Source organism: Camelina sativa, chromosome 10, assembly GCF_030686135.1.
Source record: "Camelina sativa cultivar CO46 ecotype springtype chromosome 10, ASM3068613v1".
In the NCBI taxonomy this organism is placed as follows: Eukaryota; Viridiplantae; Streptophyta; class Magnoliopsida; order Brassicales; family Brassicaceae; genus Camelina; species Camelina sativa.
This window is the reverse complement of record NC_141889.1, coordinates 15,742,645-15,754,555: the sequence shown is the minus strand read 5'-3', so window position 1 is coordinate 15,754,555 and position 11,911 is coordinate 15,742,645. Positions and strand designations below refer to the sequence as shown.

At 36.2% G+C, this 11,911-nt stretch overlaps 1 protein-coding gene, 1 long non-coding RNA gene and 1 pseudogene across 20 annotated transcripts; 1 reads left to right on the top strand and 2 right to left on the bottom strand.

Annotated features, from left to right (window-relative positions):
* Nucleotides 1–3,584: 3,584 nt before the first annotated feature.
* Nucleotides 3,585–4,190, bottom strand: LOC147936199 (uncharacterized). The gene is made up of 2 exons (XR_015568690.1): nucleotides 4,065–4,190; nucleotides 3,585–3,979 (listed from the first exon to the last, which is right to left on the bottom strand). It is a non-coding gene; the product is annotated as an uncharacterized LOC147936199 (long non-coding RNA).
* A 526-nt stretch (nucleotides 4,191–4,716) lies between these two features.
* LOC104773136 (ER lumen protein-retaining receptor B) lies at nucleotides 4,717–6,583 on the bottom strand. The gene is made up of 6 exons (XM_010497701.3): nucleotides 6,160–6,583; nucleotides 5,784–6,049; nucleotides 5,588–5,703; nucleotides 5,387–5,460; nucleotides 5,082–5,145; nucleotides 4,717–4,992 (listed from the first exon to the last, which is right to left on the bottom strand). Exons 1-6 carry the CDS (start codon nucleotides 6,248–6,250, stop codon nucleotides 4,956–4,958), a joined length of 648 nt encoding a protein of 215 aa, XP_010496003.1. The 5' UTR covers nucleotides 6,251–6,583; the 3' UTR covers nucleotides 4,717–4,955.
* Nucleotides 6,584–7,771: 1,188 nt separating this feature from the next.
* Nucleotides 7,772–11,200, top strand: LOC104773135 (UDP-glycosyltransferase 71B5 pseudogene; annotated as a pseudogene). Of its 18 annotated transcripts, XR_015568685.1 has the most exons (8): nucleotides 7,778–8,075; nucleotides 8,257–8,417; nucleotides 8,533–8,599; nucleotides 8,713–8,772; nucleotides 8,843–8,983; nucleotides 9,364–9,396; nucleotides 9,627–9,915; nucleotides 10,067–11,200. The product of XR_015568685.1 is annotated as a UDP-glycosyltransferase 71B5 pseudogene, transcript variant X14 (transcript). The 18 variants fall into 18 exon arrangements; XR_015568688.1 differs by lacking the exon at nucleotides 8,713–8,772 and having other exon boundaries at nucleotides 7,780–8,075; XR_015568676.1 differs by having other exon boundaries at nucleotides 7,796–8,075; nucleotides 9,627–11,200.
* The last annotated feature ends 711 nt before the right edge of the window (nucleotides 11,201–11,911 follow it).

Sequence of the window (11,911 nt, the reverse complement as noted above, 5' to 3'; positions counted from 1 at the left end):
CTTAATTGTTGTTTTTGAGTACTTCTCGTGAAGCAATATATATATCTCGTTTCTCATTTCTTGACCAAACAAATGTATATATATATATATATATATATATATATATATATATATAAATTTGGTATAAACGTATATATTTATTGCCATAGATACTAGAGTTATGGTGTGTTCACGCGGCTACCCACGCACACTGCTACAACACACATATGTGTTATCTAATTGACAATGACAATTTTAGTTTTAGCCTCTATTATCTTAGTAACTAATTCTTTAATTTTGTTCGTTTTTTTTTTATTATTTTTTTTGACAACATTATATAAGATTGGCTCAAACGAACGAATATGAAGATAAATTGTTTACAAAAGCGAAGACACCATCTTTACCAAGTCGGAGCAGTCGGTAAGAAAGACGGCAGACTGATTGTCCGCCCCAATCATGCAGCACATTGCGCATATAAGCGCTTCTATCTCTGCATGAAGAGGTGAAAGGCTACGACGAATATTGGCAACTCCCATGGTAGGATGACCACCACTAGGCGAAACGCAAAACCATCTTTTACCAGCAAACTGGTATGTCTCTTTCCATGAGCCATCCACATAACAAAGATAACTCAACGAAAGCCTAGAAACCCCAAAACCTCCAGCCCCATGTAGTACACCCATATTGGGACATCCCGACACCGGCTCTACAGCCTCTGTCTGAGCAAGATGCCAAGCTTTTGCCTCATCCTCCGCTAAGCGCAATATTGCAAGTGGATTCGAATCCAAATTACTAAATATTTTATTATTTCTTGCTTTCCAAATATACCACATAATCCAGAGGAATCCATCCTGTGATGGAACATCCTTAAACCGCCAAAAAAGAAAGTCCATATTAGTCAGAACCGAAGTGGAAGGGAAAGCTCTTGGGGCCGTTGGAAACTGTGACAAGGCCCAAACCTGTCTTGCTGGCGGACATTCAATAAGAGTATAATTTATGGTCTCCTCCTCATAACCACAAATACCACACACAGAGTCACAACTGAGACCCTGTTTCCGCAAATTGGTTGTGACTGCTACATAATCGGAAAGCACTTGCCACATGAAGTGACGGAGCTTTGGCGGACACCAAATTTTCCACACAAACGCCTTTAAAGGTACATAGTCCGGCCCAAGAAGCGGCGGTTCTGCCGGAGCCGGGTGCTGTGACCGAAGGGTATGATATCCTGACTTTACCAAATATTTACCAGACTTGGTAAAATGCCAACTGAAATAATCCGGTTTGTCCGGTTTTCGTATTGGTATGGCGAAAATTATAGCAACATCTTCCGGTACAAAAGTAGCTGTTAGCTGAGCCATATCCCAGGAGTTAGAACTCCTGTCAAGAAGATTTTGAACGGAGAGCAAAGGGTCCATTGGCAACCCTGTGCAGATAGCTGGTCTCGGGAATTGAGCAAGGATCCACGGGTCATTCCAAACCAAGATGGAATGACCAGATCCTACCCGTTTAATAAGTCCTTTATTAACCAGAGAGCGAGCTGAAATAATACTCCGCCACCCATATGATGGCGAGTAAGATTTAATTGGATCCAGAGGATCTGAATGTCTATAATATCGACCTTTAAACACCCGTGCAAAAAGTGAATCCGGAACCAAGACCAACCGCCAAAGCTGCTTCGCTAACAGGGCAGTATTATAATCATCCAAACAACGAAAACCCAAACCTCCTTCACTCTTATCACTGCACAGTTTATGCCATGCCACCCAATGTAACCCTCTTGATTGTCCAGATGAACTCCACCAAAAATTTAAAATCGCACTAGTTAACTTCCTCGTAACCGTCTTGGGTAGTCGAAAACACGACATCACAAACGTTGGAACTGTTGTAGCGACAGATTTGATCATCACCTCTTTACCGCCCTTGGATAGAAGCCTTGTCGGCCAACCACTTGCCCGTGATTGTAACTTATCCTGAACGAACGAAAAAATCTGCATCTTAGCCCCTCCTAAGCTCTCCGGAATACCAAAATAAGAACCCATACCACCCAAATTAGTGATCCCTAAGACCCCTTTAACTCCTCTATGAGAGCATGGTCCACCGTATACTCAAATTGAACCGAAGACTTCTGGAAATTAATTTGCTGGCCTGAAGCCCGCTAATATTTCCGAAGTATCCCGAGTACCACCTCACACTGCTCCCGCGTGGCCCGACAGAAAAAGAGATTGTCATCCACAAATAAAAGATGCGAAATAGCAGGACTAGCAATTGAAACTTTGATCCCAGTAATAACCTTCATCTGCTCCGCTTTACGAAAATGTGCAATAAGCACTTCCGTACAAATAATAAAAAGGTAGGGCGATAAGGGGTACCCCTGACGCAATCCCCGACACGGAATAATAGAACCATATGCTTGACCATTAATCAATACCTTATATTGGACCGTCGTAACACAAGACATAATCCAAGAGACCCACTTATCACAAAAACCGAACTGTCTAAGTAATAGCTCAACAAAAGACCATTCCACCCGGTCATAAGCTTTACTCATATCTTTCTTGATGGCCATAAACTTCCCTTTACAAGAAGGATTGGTACTGAGACCGTGAAACATTTCCTGGACTATCAGAATATTATCCGAGATTAGACGACCCTCCACAAACGCCGACTGTGTTTCCGAGATTAGAGATGGCAGAATGGTGCGTAGACGCTGATATAGAACCTTGGAAATAATTTTATACCCCACATTGCACAGACTGATTGGCTGTAATTCGGTTATCCTGGTCGGCTTATCTACCTTTAGAATAAGACAAATATTCATCACATAAGCTTTAATTTTGTTCGTTAAAAAATTGGTTCTAGAAGATGCAAAAATGAAAATATACAAGACCAAAGAGTGATAGAAGTGAATACTTTAAGATCGATCTAATCATTTTCATACATGTGAAAAAATCTTGGGTGTCCTTGCAGTTTAATGTGTTTATATAGTGATCCAACTATTATTGAAATCGCATTTCCAAAAATTAAACTCTCGTCCACCATCTTTCAGATGAATTTTCCAATCCTTGGAACCACCGGAAATTATGTCTAGATGATCTTTTATATTCCTTTTCAAAATATATGATGTTTTAGTTAAACACGCATATTAAAATATATAGTTACTTTTAAAAAGTTTAATTAATTATAAACAAAACTGTATAATATAAAATATAAAATTAATCTAAAAATTGCATAGAAAGTTGAAAATATTTTATATTACGAAACAAAAATATTTTTCTAAACATCCTACATTATGAAATGGAGGGATTAAAGGTTAATAAATAAATAAATTGGAGATTTATGTCTAAAATAGTAATTTAATTTACTAGTTGTGATAATTTCATTGCAAATATTAAATTGAATTACTGCAAATATATATATATATATATATATATATATATATTAAACAATTTACTGTAACTGAGCACAAAAATGTATTTCTATGATGTCATCCACTTAAATAATTATACGAATAAATGTATTTCTAACTGCTCTCTTGAGAATTAGTCTTTTTCTTCATAGAATTGTTTTCTTTTTGTTAAAAACTGTAAATGTGGGATAAGACATCCTCTCATGTCATTGTTGAATCATGGATTAAACATTCTACATCATCGACATAGTTCAAATTATAGATTTACATATATTTTTGTATATTTTAAATTTGAAATAGGATTCACGTCTACAGGTACCCCCATCATGTCTGTTGTGCAACACCGGAGAGGAATCGAGAGATCATCTTTTCTTTCAATGCCCTTACTCCAAGGTCCTCTGGCTGGATTTATTTGCTCATTTGCATCCGTCAATGGTTGTCAACTTCCAAGGATATCTAAGCTGGATTAAGTCTCCTTCCCCCAACAGGAAGCTTAATGTCATTTGCAAGATTCTCTTCCAGGCATTGCTCTACTACATATGGTCGCAGCGCAACACTCGTCTCCATTCTTCATCCTTCTGGTCCGTAGACAGACTAAAGAAGGAAGTACAACTCCTATTGAGGCGGCGACTTATAGGGTTGGACAATGAAGACAAGAACATGCAACTGACAAACTCACCTCAGCAAACGTATCTCCACCTCTGGTTCTCGAACTTTCAGGCCCCTTGATCTTCTCCTTTTTTGTGCTGTTAAGATCTGCCATTAAGCTCTACTTGCTGATGTTTCATTATTTCCCTGGTTCCAAAAAACGATGACTCCTCTGTATGCGTTATAATTAATATAAAACGGTATCGTTTTCTTTAAAAAAAAAAAAAAAAAAAAGAAATAGGATTCACGTTCATTTTGCAAGAGAAAAATTATCACCCCATAACAGAGCATTCATTAAAAGTCTAACTGTATTAATTAGATGAAGGTCCGTGTCATGTCTTGTTAAAAAATACTTTATATATATATATATATAATTTTAATGAAATTTCATGATACATCTATCAAATAAATAATAACAAACACAATAAACACTGATGTGATGTCTTTTCGTTTCTCAAATAGAATGGTGTGGAATTGAGTGGCCGAGAGAGACTTAGTTTGATACTTCAAAAGCATTTGGTTAATTTCAAGAACATACATATTAGTTCGTTCTCGTTAGTCGTTAACATATCATATTAGTTTGTTAACAGATATTATATACTTAATCGTAAAATTAGTTTTGGACAGACTTGAAAGACACACAAACAGAATGCTGAAATCTCGAGTAAGATACATGAGAAGAGGATACTCCAACAAATTAACTATTTATATTTGAGAGCATTCAAAATCATGTTTACTGTTCCATATATAAATAAACTTATACCACTAATCTTGAAGGAGAACAAATACAGTTTTGAGAAGTACAACAAACTTAACAAGTTAGATAGATGAAGAGTTTACACGTTCTATATTAACCTTTCTCTTCTATAATCCCAAACTCCTCGTGGGCTATAACCAAATTTGTTTCCCAAAAAATTAGAGACTAAGCTGGTAGCTGCAGCTTTTTATTGTTTTTCCAGCTGTGTATTATGATTAATCCAAACCATTTAGTCAAGAGTTGTGAGTTTATTTCATGAACAAAGAGGCTAAAGATGGAAATATGTGTTACCTTTGGAAGTAGTAGTAGAAGAAATCAGCGTAGAGCAATGTCTGAACGAGCCCAGCGATCCATGCTACGAAAACAACACAACAAATGTCACAAGATTTCATTTAAATTGTGTCAACAAATAATCCACAAAGACTACAAAGAAACTAAATTAAACATATCAGTGAAACGGTAAGAAGTTCTTGAGCATGTCATGTTATGCGGTAAGAAGTTCACTAATCTAACTAGGCACAAACATAACAACAGATGCAATAATGTGCACAACTGGGGACGTGACAAAGAACTTTGAGGGAGGTAAGTAGTCATACTTATCCAGTGAACAAAGTGTGGTTCAGTGAGGTAACGGTAGATCCAGTTGAGGATATAGAATCCTCGGTATCCCCTGCAACAAGACGACATCAAATATGAAGCTTACTTAGAAGGCAACTAAAAACATCAAGACACAGAACTGAGATGTCACCAAAGTGAATAGGATAGAAATGAAACTAGTCAACAAGAGATATGTATACCCAAGGAGAAATACGTATTGCCCTGTCAAGTTATCGATATTTCTAGTCCTCTGCAGTAGAACAAGCTGGGGAAGTATAGCAACAGCCTCCAAGTACAATGAAAATGTCCACAAGACCTGAAAATTATTATACAGAAGATGTGAATAACACTACGAAAAAAAAAGAGAAACTGTTCTGGCGAGCAAGAAGAACAAACCTCAAGAAAGGTAAACTTTTCATGAATCAAAAGAGCCAAGAGTAAGCAAGGAAGCACAAGGAACCAATGACGAAACGTATCTTGCTCCCTATCATAAGTCCTACGAACAGTCTTATGGTACCTCATGTACCAAACTATTGAAAACGAACTTCCTAAGAATATCAACTTCATAAGAGTGTTGTAGATTGAATAGAAACTCGTAAAGATATCTAAATATCGAGTCGCGAAGACAATGGCGTAGAGTTCTTGAGTCTTTAGTGAAACACCTGTGAAATTCCCAAAAAACCAAAGGAGATGATGATACTCACTAAACGTACAAAACCAAATCATAACATTTTGATTCCAAAAGGATTTGGTTTTTCGAAATGGAACATACCGGCGCAGGATTTGATGGTGTGGATCTTGAGAAGCAAGACAAGAACACTAGCTAGGTGAGTCATATCACCGGCTAATCTGAAAATGTTCATCTTTGTTTTTGTTCTTCAACGGAATTTGAGAAACTCGATCGATTTAGGGTTTTATGAAAGCTTCTTGCTTCGTTCGTAGTTGTCTTCTCCGGCGACGGCAACACGTGAGATCTGTGCTAGATCTCGTTTCTGCTCTGTTTTTTTTTTTTCCTGGAAAAATTGAAAACAAACGGATGAGAAAATCTTAAGCCCAGGCCCAGAGTTTCTTTCGGCTATAGGCCAGGTTTAGTAAACCGAATGCTGATTGTTTGGTTACGGGACATGTCGGTTCTTCCAAAACCAGATTAAACCAGCTACAACATGATCCAGTTCACACTTCACACATATCATATCATCATCAAGTAGGGAAATTTGAAAACTAAACTATATAACTGGTGTATATTAAAAGCAATGTACAGTAGAACCTCTATAAATTAATACCCTTTAAATTAATACTCGCTATAAATTAATAAATTTTTCCGGACCCAAGTTGGGACGGTGTAAAAAATGACACATTTTGATAAAATAATAAGATAATAATTTTTCTGGAAATCTTATGTAAAAATATGGTCTCATCAATATCATAAATTAATAATCAAATAAACTAAATATATATATATATATATATATATATATCTAAGAATATCTAGTGAAATATGATTCTATTGTTGTTTGTCTACTCTTGAATTTGCATTCTTGTTGGAATTCATCTCTAATCTTTTTCATTGTTGTCTTCTCAATCGCATCTAAAAATTGTGGAGAGTCTAGATGCCATAATTGCTTATTTAGTAACAGGTTCTAAAAGTACCGTAATATCTTCTTCGATTTTATCGTTACCATAAAGGATAGTAGTAGCACTTTCTTCTAAACTCTAAACTTCTAACATTTATCATTTTTATCTAGATAATTTAGTAAACAATTGAAATTTATTCTATTACGATAAAAATATTATAAATTAAGAAAATTCTTTAAAAATGTAAATGATAACAAAAGTATTTTATGTTGTAATAGAAAATTTTCAAAATTATGAAACTGAGAAAATTTTTTCATAAATTAATAAAATATTAATTTATCGATAAATTAAAATCTCTATAAATTAATAAAATTTCATGGTCTCGACCTTATTAATTTATAGAGGTTTTACTGTATATGTAATAAAGTCCTTAAAATATCATATCAACACAAACCGAATAGTTGCAAATATTTTTAAAAAAAAACCAAAATTTTAGAAAATAATTTTCAGTTAATACTCTAGAAAATAATTATCTTGCAAACCTCATGTAATTTCAGATTTTAAACGATGTGATTCAAAAAACTATATTTTCAAGTTATGAATCTTATATTTTTATAGAAAATATTTTTAAGGGTTAAAAGTTTTTGTCATCGGCACAACTATATTACATGGACCAAATTACGTAGCCCTATAAGGATTTAAGCAGTTGCTTAAGAGTTTCTATCTTTCAATAAGAGATTAAATTTAATTATTTTTGTATGATTTAGTTTAGAATGGTTGTTTATCTAGGATGTTTTTGGTATGTTAAGAAACTTGGGTGTGTCAGTTTCTGATTGGGTGGGATAAAAATAATTTTCTTCTATTTTTTTTGTTATGTAATTTTCTCTCTCGTTTGTTTCCTGTCTCTCTCCCTTAATCGACTTCCATATCATCTCCACGGAAAAGACACGATAGAATTGAAAGGTTATTCAGTCGGTGATTCAGTCAGAAAGTGGATTTTACCGGCGGCATCACATCTCCACCGTAAGAGACACCATCGACGATCTCGGTTCATCAATCCATCGCGATTAATTAGTGGGTTCATCAATCCAATCACATCTCCTGATTCTACTGGTACAGTACTTTCTTACGATAAATTTTGGTTTTTGTTTCTTAATCCTCTCAATTTTGTTGCCATCTCTCTCTCAAATTCTTAGAAAAAATGGATCTAATCGTTTTATAGTCTTTGAAGTTTCAAATATTGGTTGGTGATCTTTTCACATTTTTATTGACTCCTCCATCAAATTTTTTGCAGTGGAAAAAATAGAAAGTTTCAAGCTTATTCAAATTGGTTAGAGTCAAGAGAAGTAAGAAATGGAGAAACGAGTGAGAGAAGACAAGAGTGTTCAACAACTCATGTACTTGAGCATTTGTGCTTTTGATTATCGCAGAGATATTTCTCCATCAAGTAGACAGGTAAATAGCTCATGTACTTGAGCATTTGTGCTTTTGATATATCAAACATATAAAATGTTGGAGGTTGAATATACGGAAAACTAACTAATTCTTTAACATTTCGTGCTCTGGACAGTGCTACTGTTTTCCACAATGCAAGCACAAGATTCTTTGATGGTTTTAGATTCGGATTTGGTGCAGAGGTAGGGAAGAGAGAGACATATTATATCACATCTATTAAACCGAATAGATAGAGAAGTGTCTATGAATGAGTGGTTAATGTGGGTGGTTCTTCTTATGTATATGTGGGAATAAGCACAAGCAGGATCTATGCCCGTGATCCAGTCAGAGTAGAAGGATTATTGACAACGAGATGGTACAACTAAGTCTATTTTGTCTTTCCATAGTACATTGAATTGTCAAATGGTTGTGGTGATGAATGACAGGATAATGAGAGGAAAAGGACAAGTTGTTGATGGAGACAATGGAATCGCTTACACCCGTAAGGACCTTCCTGTCTTAAAAAGGACAGAGGTTGTGGAGAATGGGAATTAGTTCTTTGTCTTAAAATGGAATCGCTTACACCCGTAAGGACCTTCCTGTTTTATTTAATTTGTATCTATCTATGAGAGCTGTTATTTGTTCACGTGTTATCAAGTTAGTTTCAGTTTGAGTTTATGTTTGTTGTGTTGAGTTAGTTTCAGTCCGAATGTTTGGTAAATGTCACCGAGTGTTTTCTTGTGTTGTATTAGTTTAACTTGTTTTAATGATATGCTTGTGTTGTTTCAGTTTAACTTAATCAATGTTTGCTTGTGTTGTTTCAGTTTAACTTGTTTTAATGATATGCTTGTGTTGTTTCAGTTTAACTTAATCAATGTTTGCTTGTGTTGTTTGCTTGTATTGTTTCAGTTTAACTTGTTTTAATGATATGCAATGGTCAAATAATTGCTATGTGTCATTCCATTAGGATTGCCGACAAGAAGAAGAAGAAGACAAGAAGGTTTTGCTCACGGACAAGAAGCTTTTAAAAACTTCAAATTTAAAAACCTTCAATGGACCTATAAAATATTAAAATTTCTTAATAATTTTTTTATTTCACTTTTTTCAAAATGAAAAATAAAATTTGTTTTAAGATACTTTCATTACATTCTTTGATGGACATGCCCTAAAAGAACTTATTACTACACCTTCAGGCTTCGGCTTTAACTAATCCCAACCCCAACTAAACAGATAAATGAAGATTGAGCTTGTGTTCATACCGTTACCAGGAATCGGTCACCGCAAGCCAACCATCGAGCTAGCGAAGCTACTTGTCCGCAGCCATGACCGCTTTACGATCACCGTGATCATCATCCCTTCCATAAACAACGTCGCCGATGATTCCACCTATATAGCATCTCTCTCCACAAAATCTCAAGATCGCCTCCGTTACGAAACCATCTCCGCCGTCAAAGAACAACCAATAACAGCAGATCCGAAGCAGCCGACTCAAGTCTACATAGAGGAACAAAATTCAAAGGTAAGAGATATAGTCTTGAGAATCGTGGATGATCCAACACGACGACTCGCCGGTTTCGTAGTAGATATGTTCTGTTCCTCAATGATAGATATAGCTAACGAATTCCAAGTTCCGTGTTATATGTTTTACGCATCAAACGCTACGTTTTTAGGAATCACACTTCACGTTCAGTTGATGCACGACGAGAAAAAGTATGACGTCAGCGAGTTGGAAGAGTCGGTCGTCACTGAGTTGGAGTTTCCGTGTTTGACTCGTCCTTATCCAGTGAAGTTACTGCCTTATCTCTTCACTTCAAAAAAGTGGCTACCTTTGTTTCTAGCTCAAGCCAGATGTTTCCGTAAGATGAAGGGTGTTTTGGTAAATACAGTTGATGAGCTCGAACCACACGCTTTGAAAATGTTCAACAATAATGGTGGTGGTGATCATCTTCCTCAAGTTTTTCCAATAGGACCAGTGTTGCATCTAGAAAACATTGAGAAGCAACCTGAGATTTTGCGGTGGCTCGATGAGCAACCGGCTAAATCGGTTGCGTTCCTCTGCTTTGGGAGCATGGGAGGTTTCAGTGAGAAACAAACTAAAGAAATCGCCGTCGCGCTAGAACGAAGTGGTCATCGGTTTCTTTGGTCTCTCCGTCGTCCATCCCCGTATATAATGACCGAACGTTCCGGAGATTTTACGAATCTTGAGGTGGTTCTCCCGGCGGGATTCTTAGATCGGACATCGGATACAGGGAAGGTAATCGGATGGGCACCACAAGCGGCGGTGTTAGCAAAACAGGCGATAGGAGGATTCGTCACTCATTGCGGGTGGAACTCGATGTTGGAGAGCTTGTGGTTTGGTGTTCCGATGGTGGTGTGGCCGCTTTACTCCGAGCAGAAGGTAAACGCGTTCGAGATGGTGGAGGAGCTAGGATTAGCGGTGGAGATACGGAAATATTTTAGAGGAGAATTGATGACCGGAGAGATGGAGACCGTTACGGCGGAGGAGATAGAGAAAGCGATCAGGCGTGTTATGGAGGAGAATAGTGACGTTAGGGATAGAGTGAAGGAGATGGCAGAGAAGTGTCACGTGGCGTTAATGGAAGGTGGATCTTCGCAGGTGGCTTTGCAAAGGTTTATACAAGACGTGACATATAATATAATGTAGCTTATTTGAATTTGCATGTTGATTAAGTGAGATACGATAACTTATATAGTTCCAAACTGTTATGTAATGTTATGTATGTTACATTTCTGACAAAACAATGTTAATTTTACATGAACTATAAATAAGTCATTAAGGTAAAGAACTATATAAGAGTTTATGTGAAACTGCCGGAAACTATACAAACCACGATACATTAGCTATAAAACTTAATGAACGTAACCCTATTAAAACAAAAGTAGCATCGACCTAAACATCGTCCGTCAAAAATGTTGACTCAACATGTTGGTGTGTGCTGGCTTAAATGGCGTAATACTAAACCTATAAGCTATCATTTCTGTCCGAGTATTTTTTATAACATTTGCCTTAATTAAAAAAAAAAAAAAAAAAAAAAAAAAAAAAAAAAATCCTTTGAATAAATCGTACCTCAAGACTAACTAAGGGTGTGACATATATGTGAAATATTCTACTACAATGTCCTAGTGAGTTTCCGTGATTATGAACTCTTCCAGCTTCAAGAGATGCAAAGGGTGTTTTTTTTTTGGCCTAATACAAAGGGCCGTGGCCATAATTAAGCTTCCCCACCAAGCCAAGAAAGTGTCCAAATTTATTCCTGTTGAACTCTCCTTTGATTTCCAGCTTTTATTTCAAATATTCAATCCTCTTATGCTACACTTGATTTTTAATGATTAGATTATGACTTTTCTATTCTTCAAATTTCTATATTATGTTTTGAGTTATGGGAGCTTATTTCGGCAAAATGTAGCATTACTGATGATAATTCATGGCAGTTTGGGTAATCTTCGTTTTAATTTATGTGCCGATGGTGGTTCTCAAAATCAGTTATGTTGGA

Coding starts and splice junctions, on each gene's coding strand:
- LOC104773136 (XM_010497701.3), bottom strand. CDS start 6,250: ATGAACATTTTCAGATTAGCCGGTGATATGACTCACCTAGCTAGTGTT. Junction 5,704..5,783: donor AAAAGTTTACCTTTCTTGAG/GTTTGTTCTTCT, acceptor AATAATTTTCAG/GTCTTGTGGACATTTTCATT. Junction 4,993..5,081: donor TTCTACTACTACTTCCAAAG/GTAACACATATT, acceptor CATAATACACAG/CTGGAAAAACAATAAAAAGC.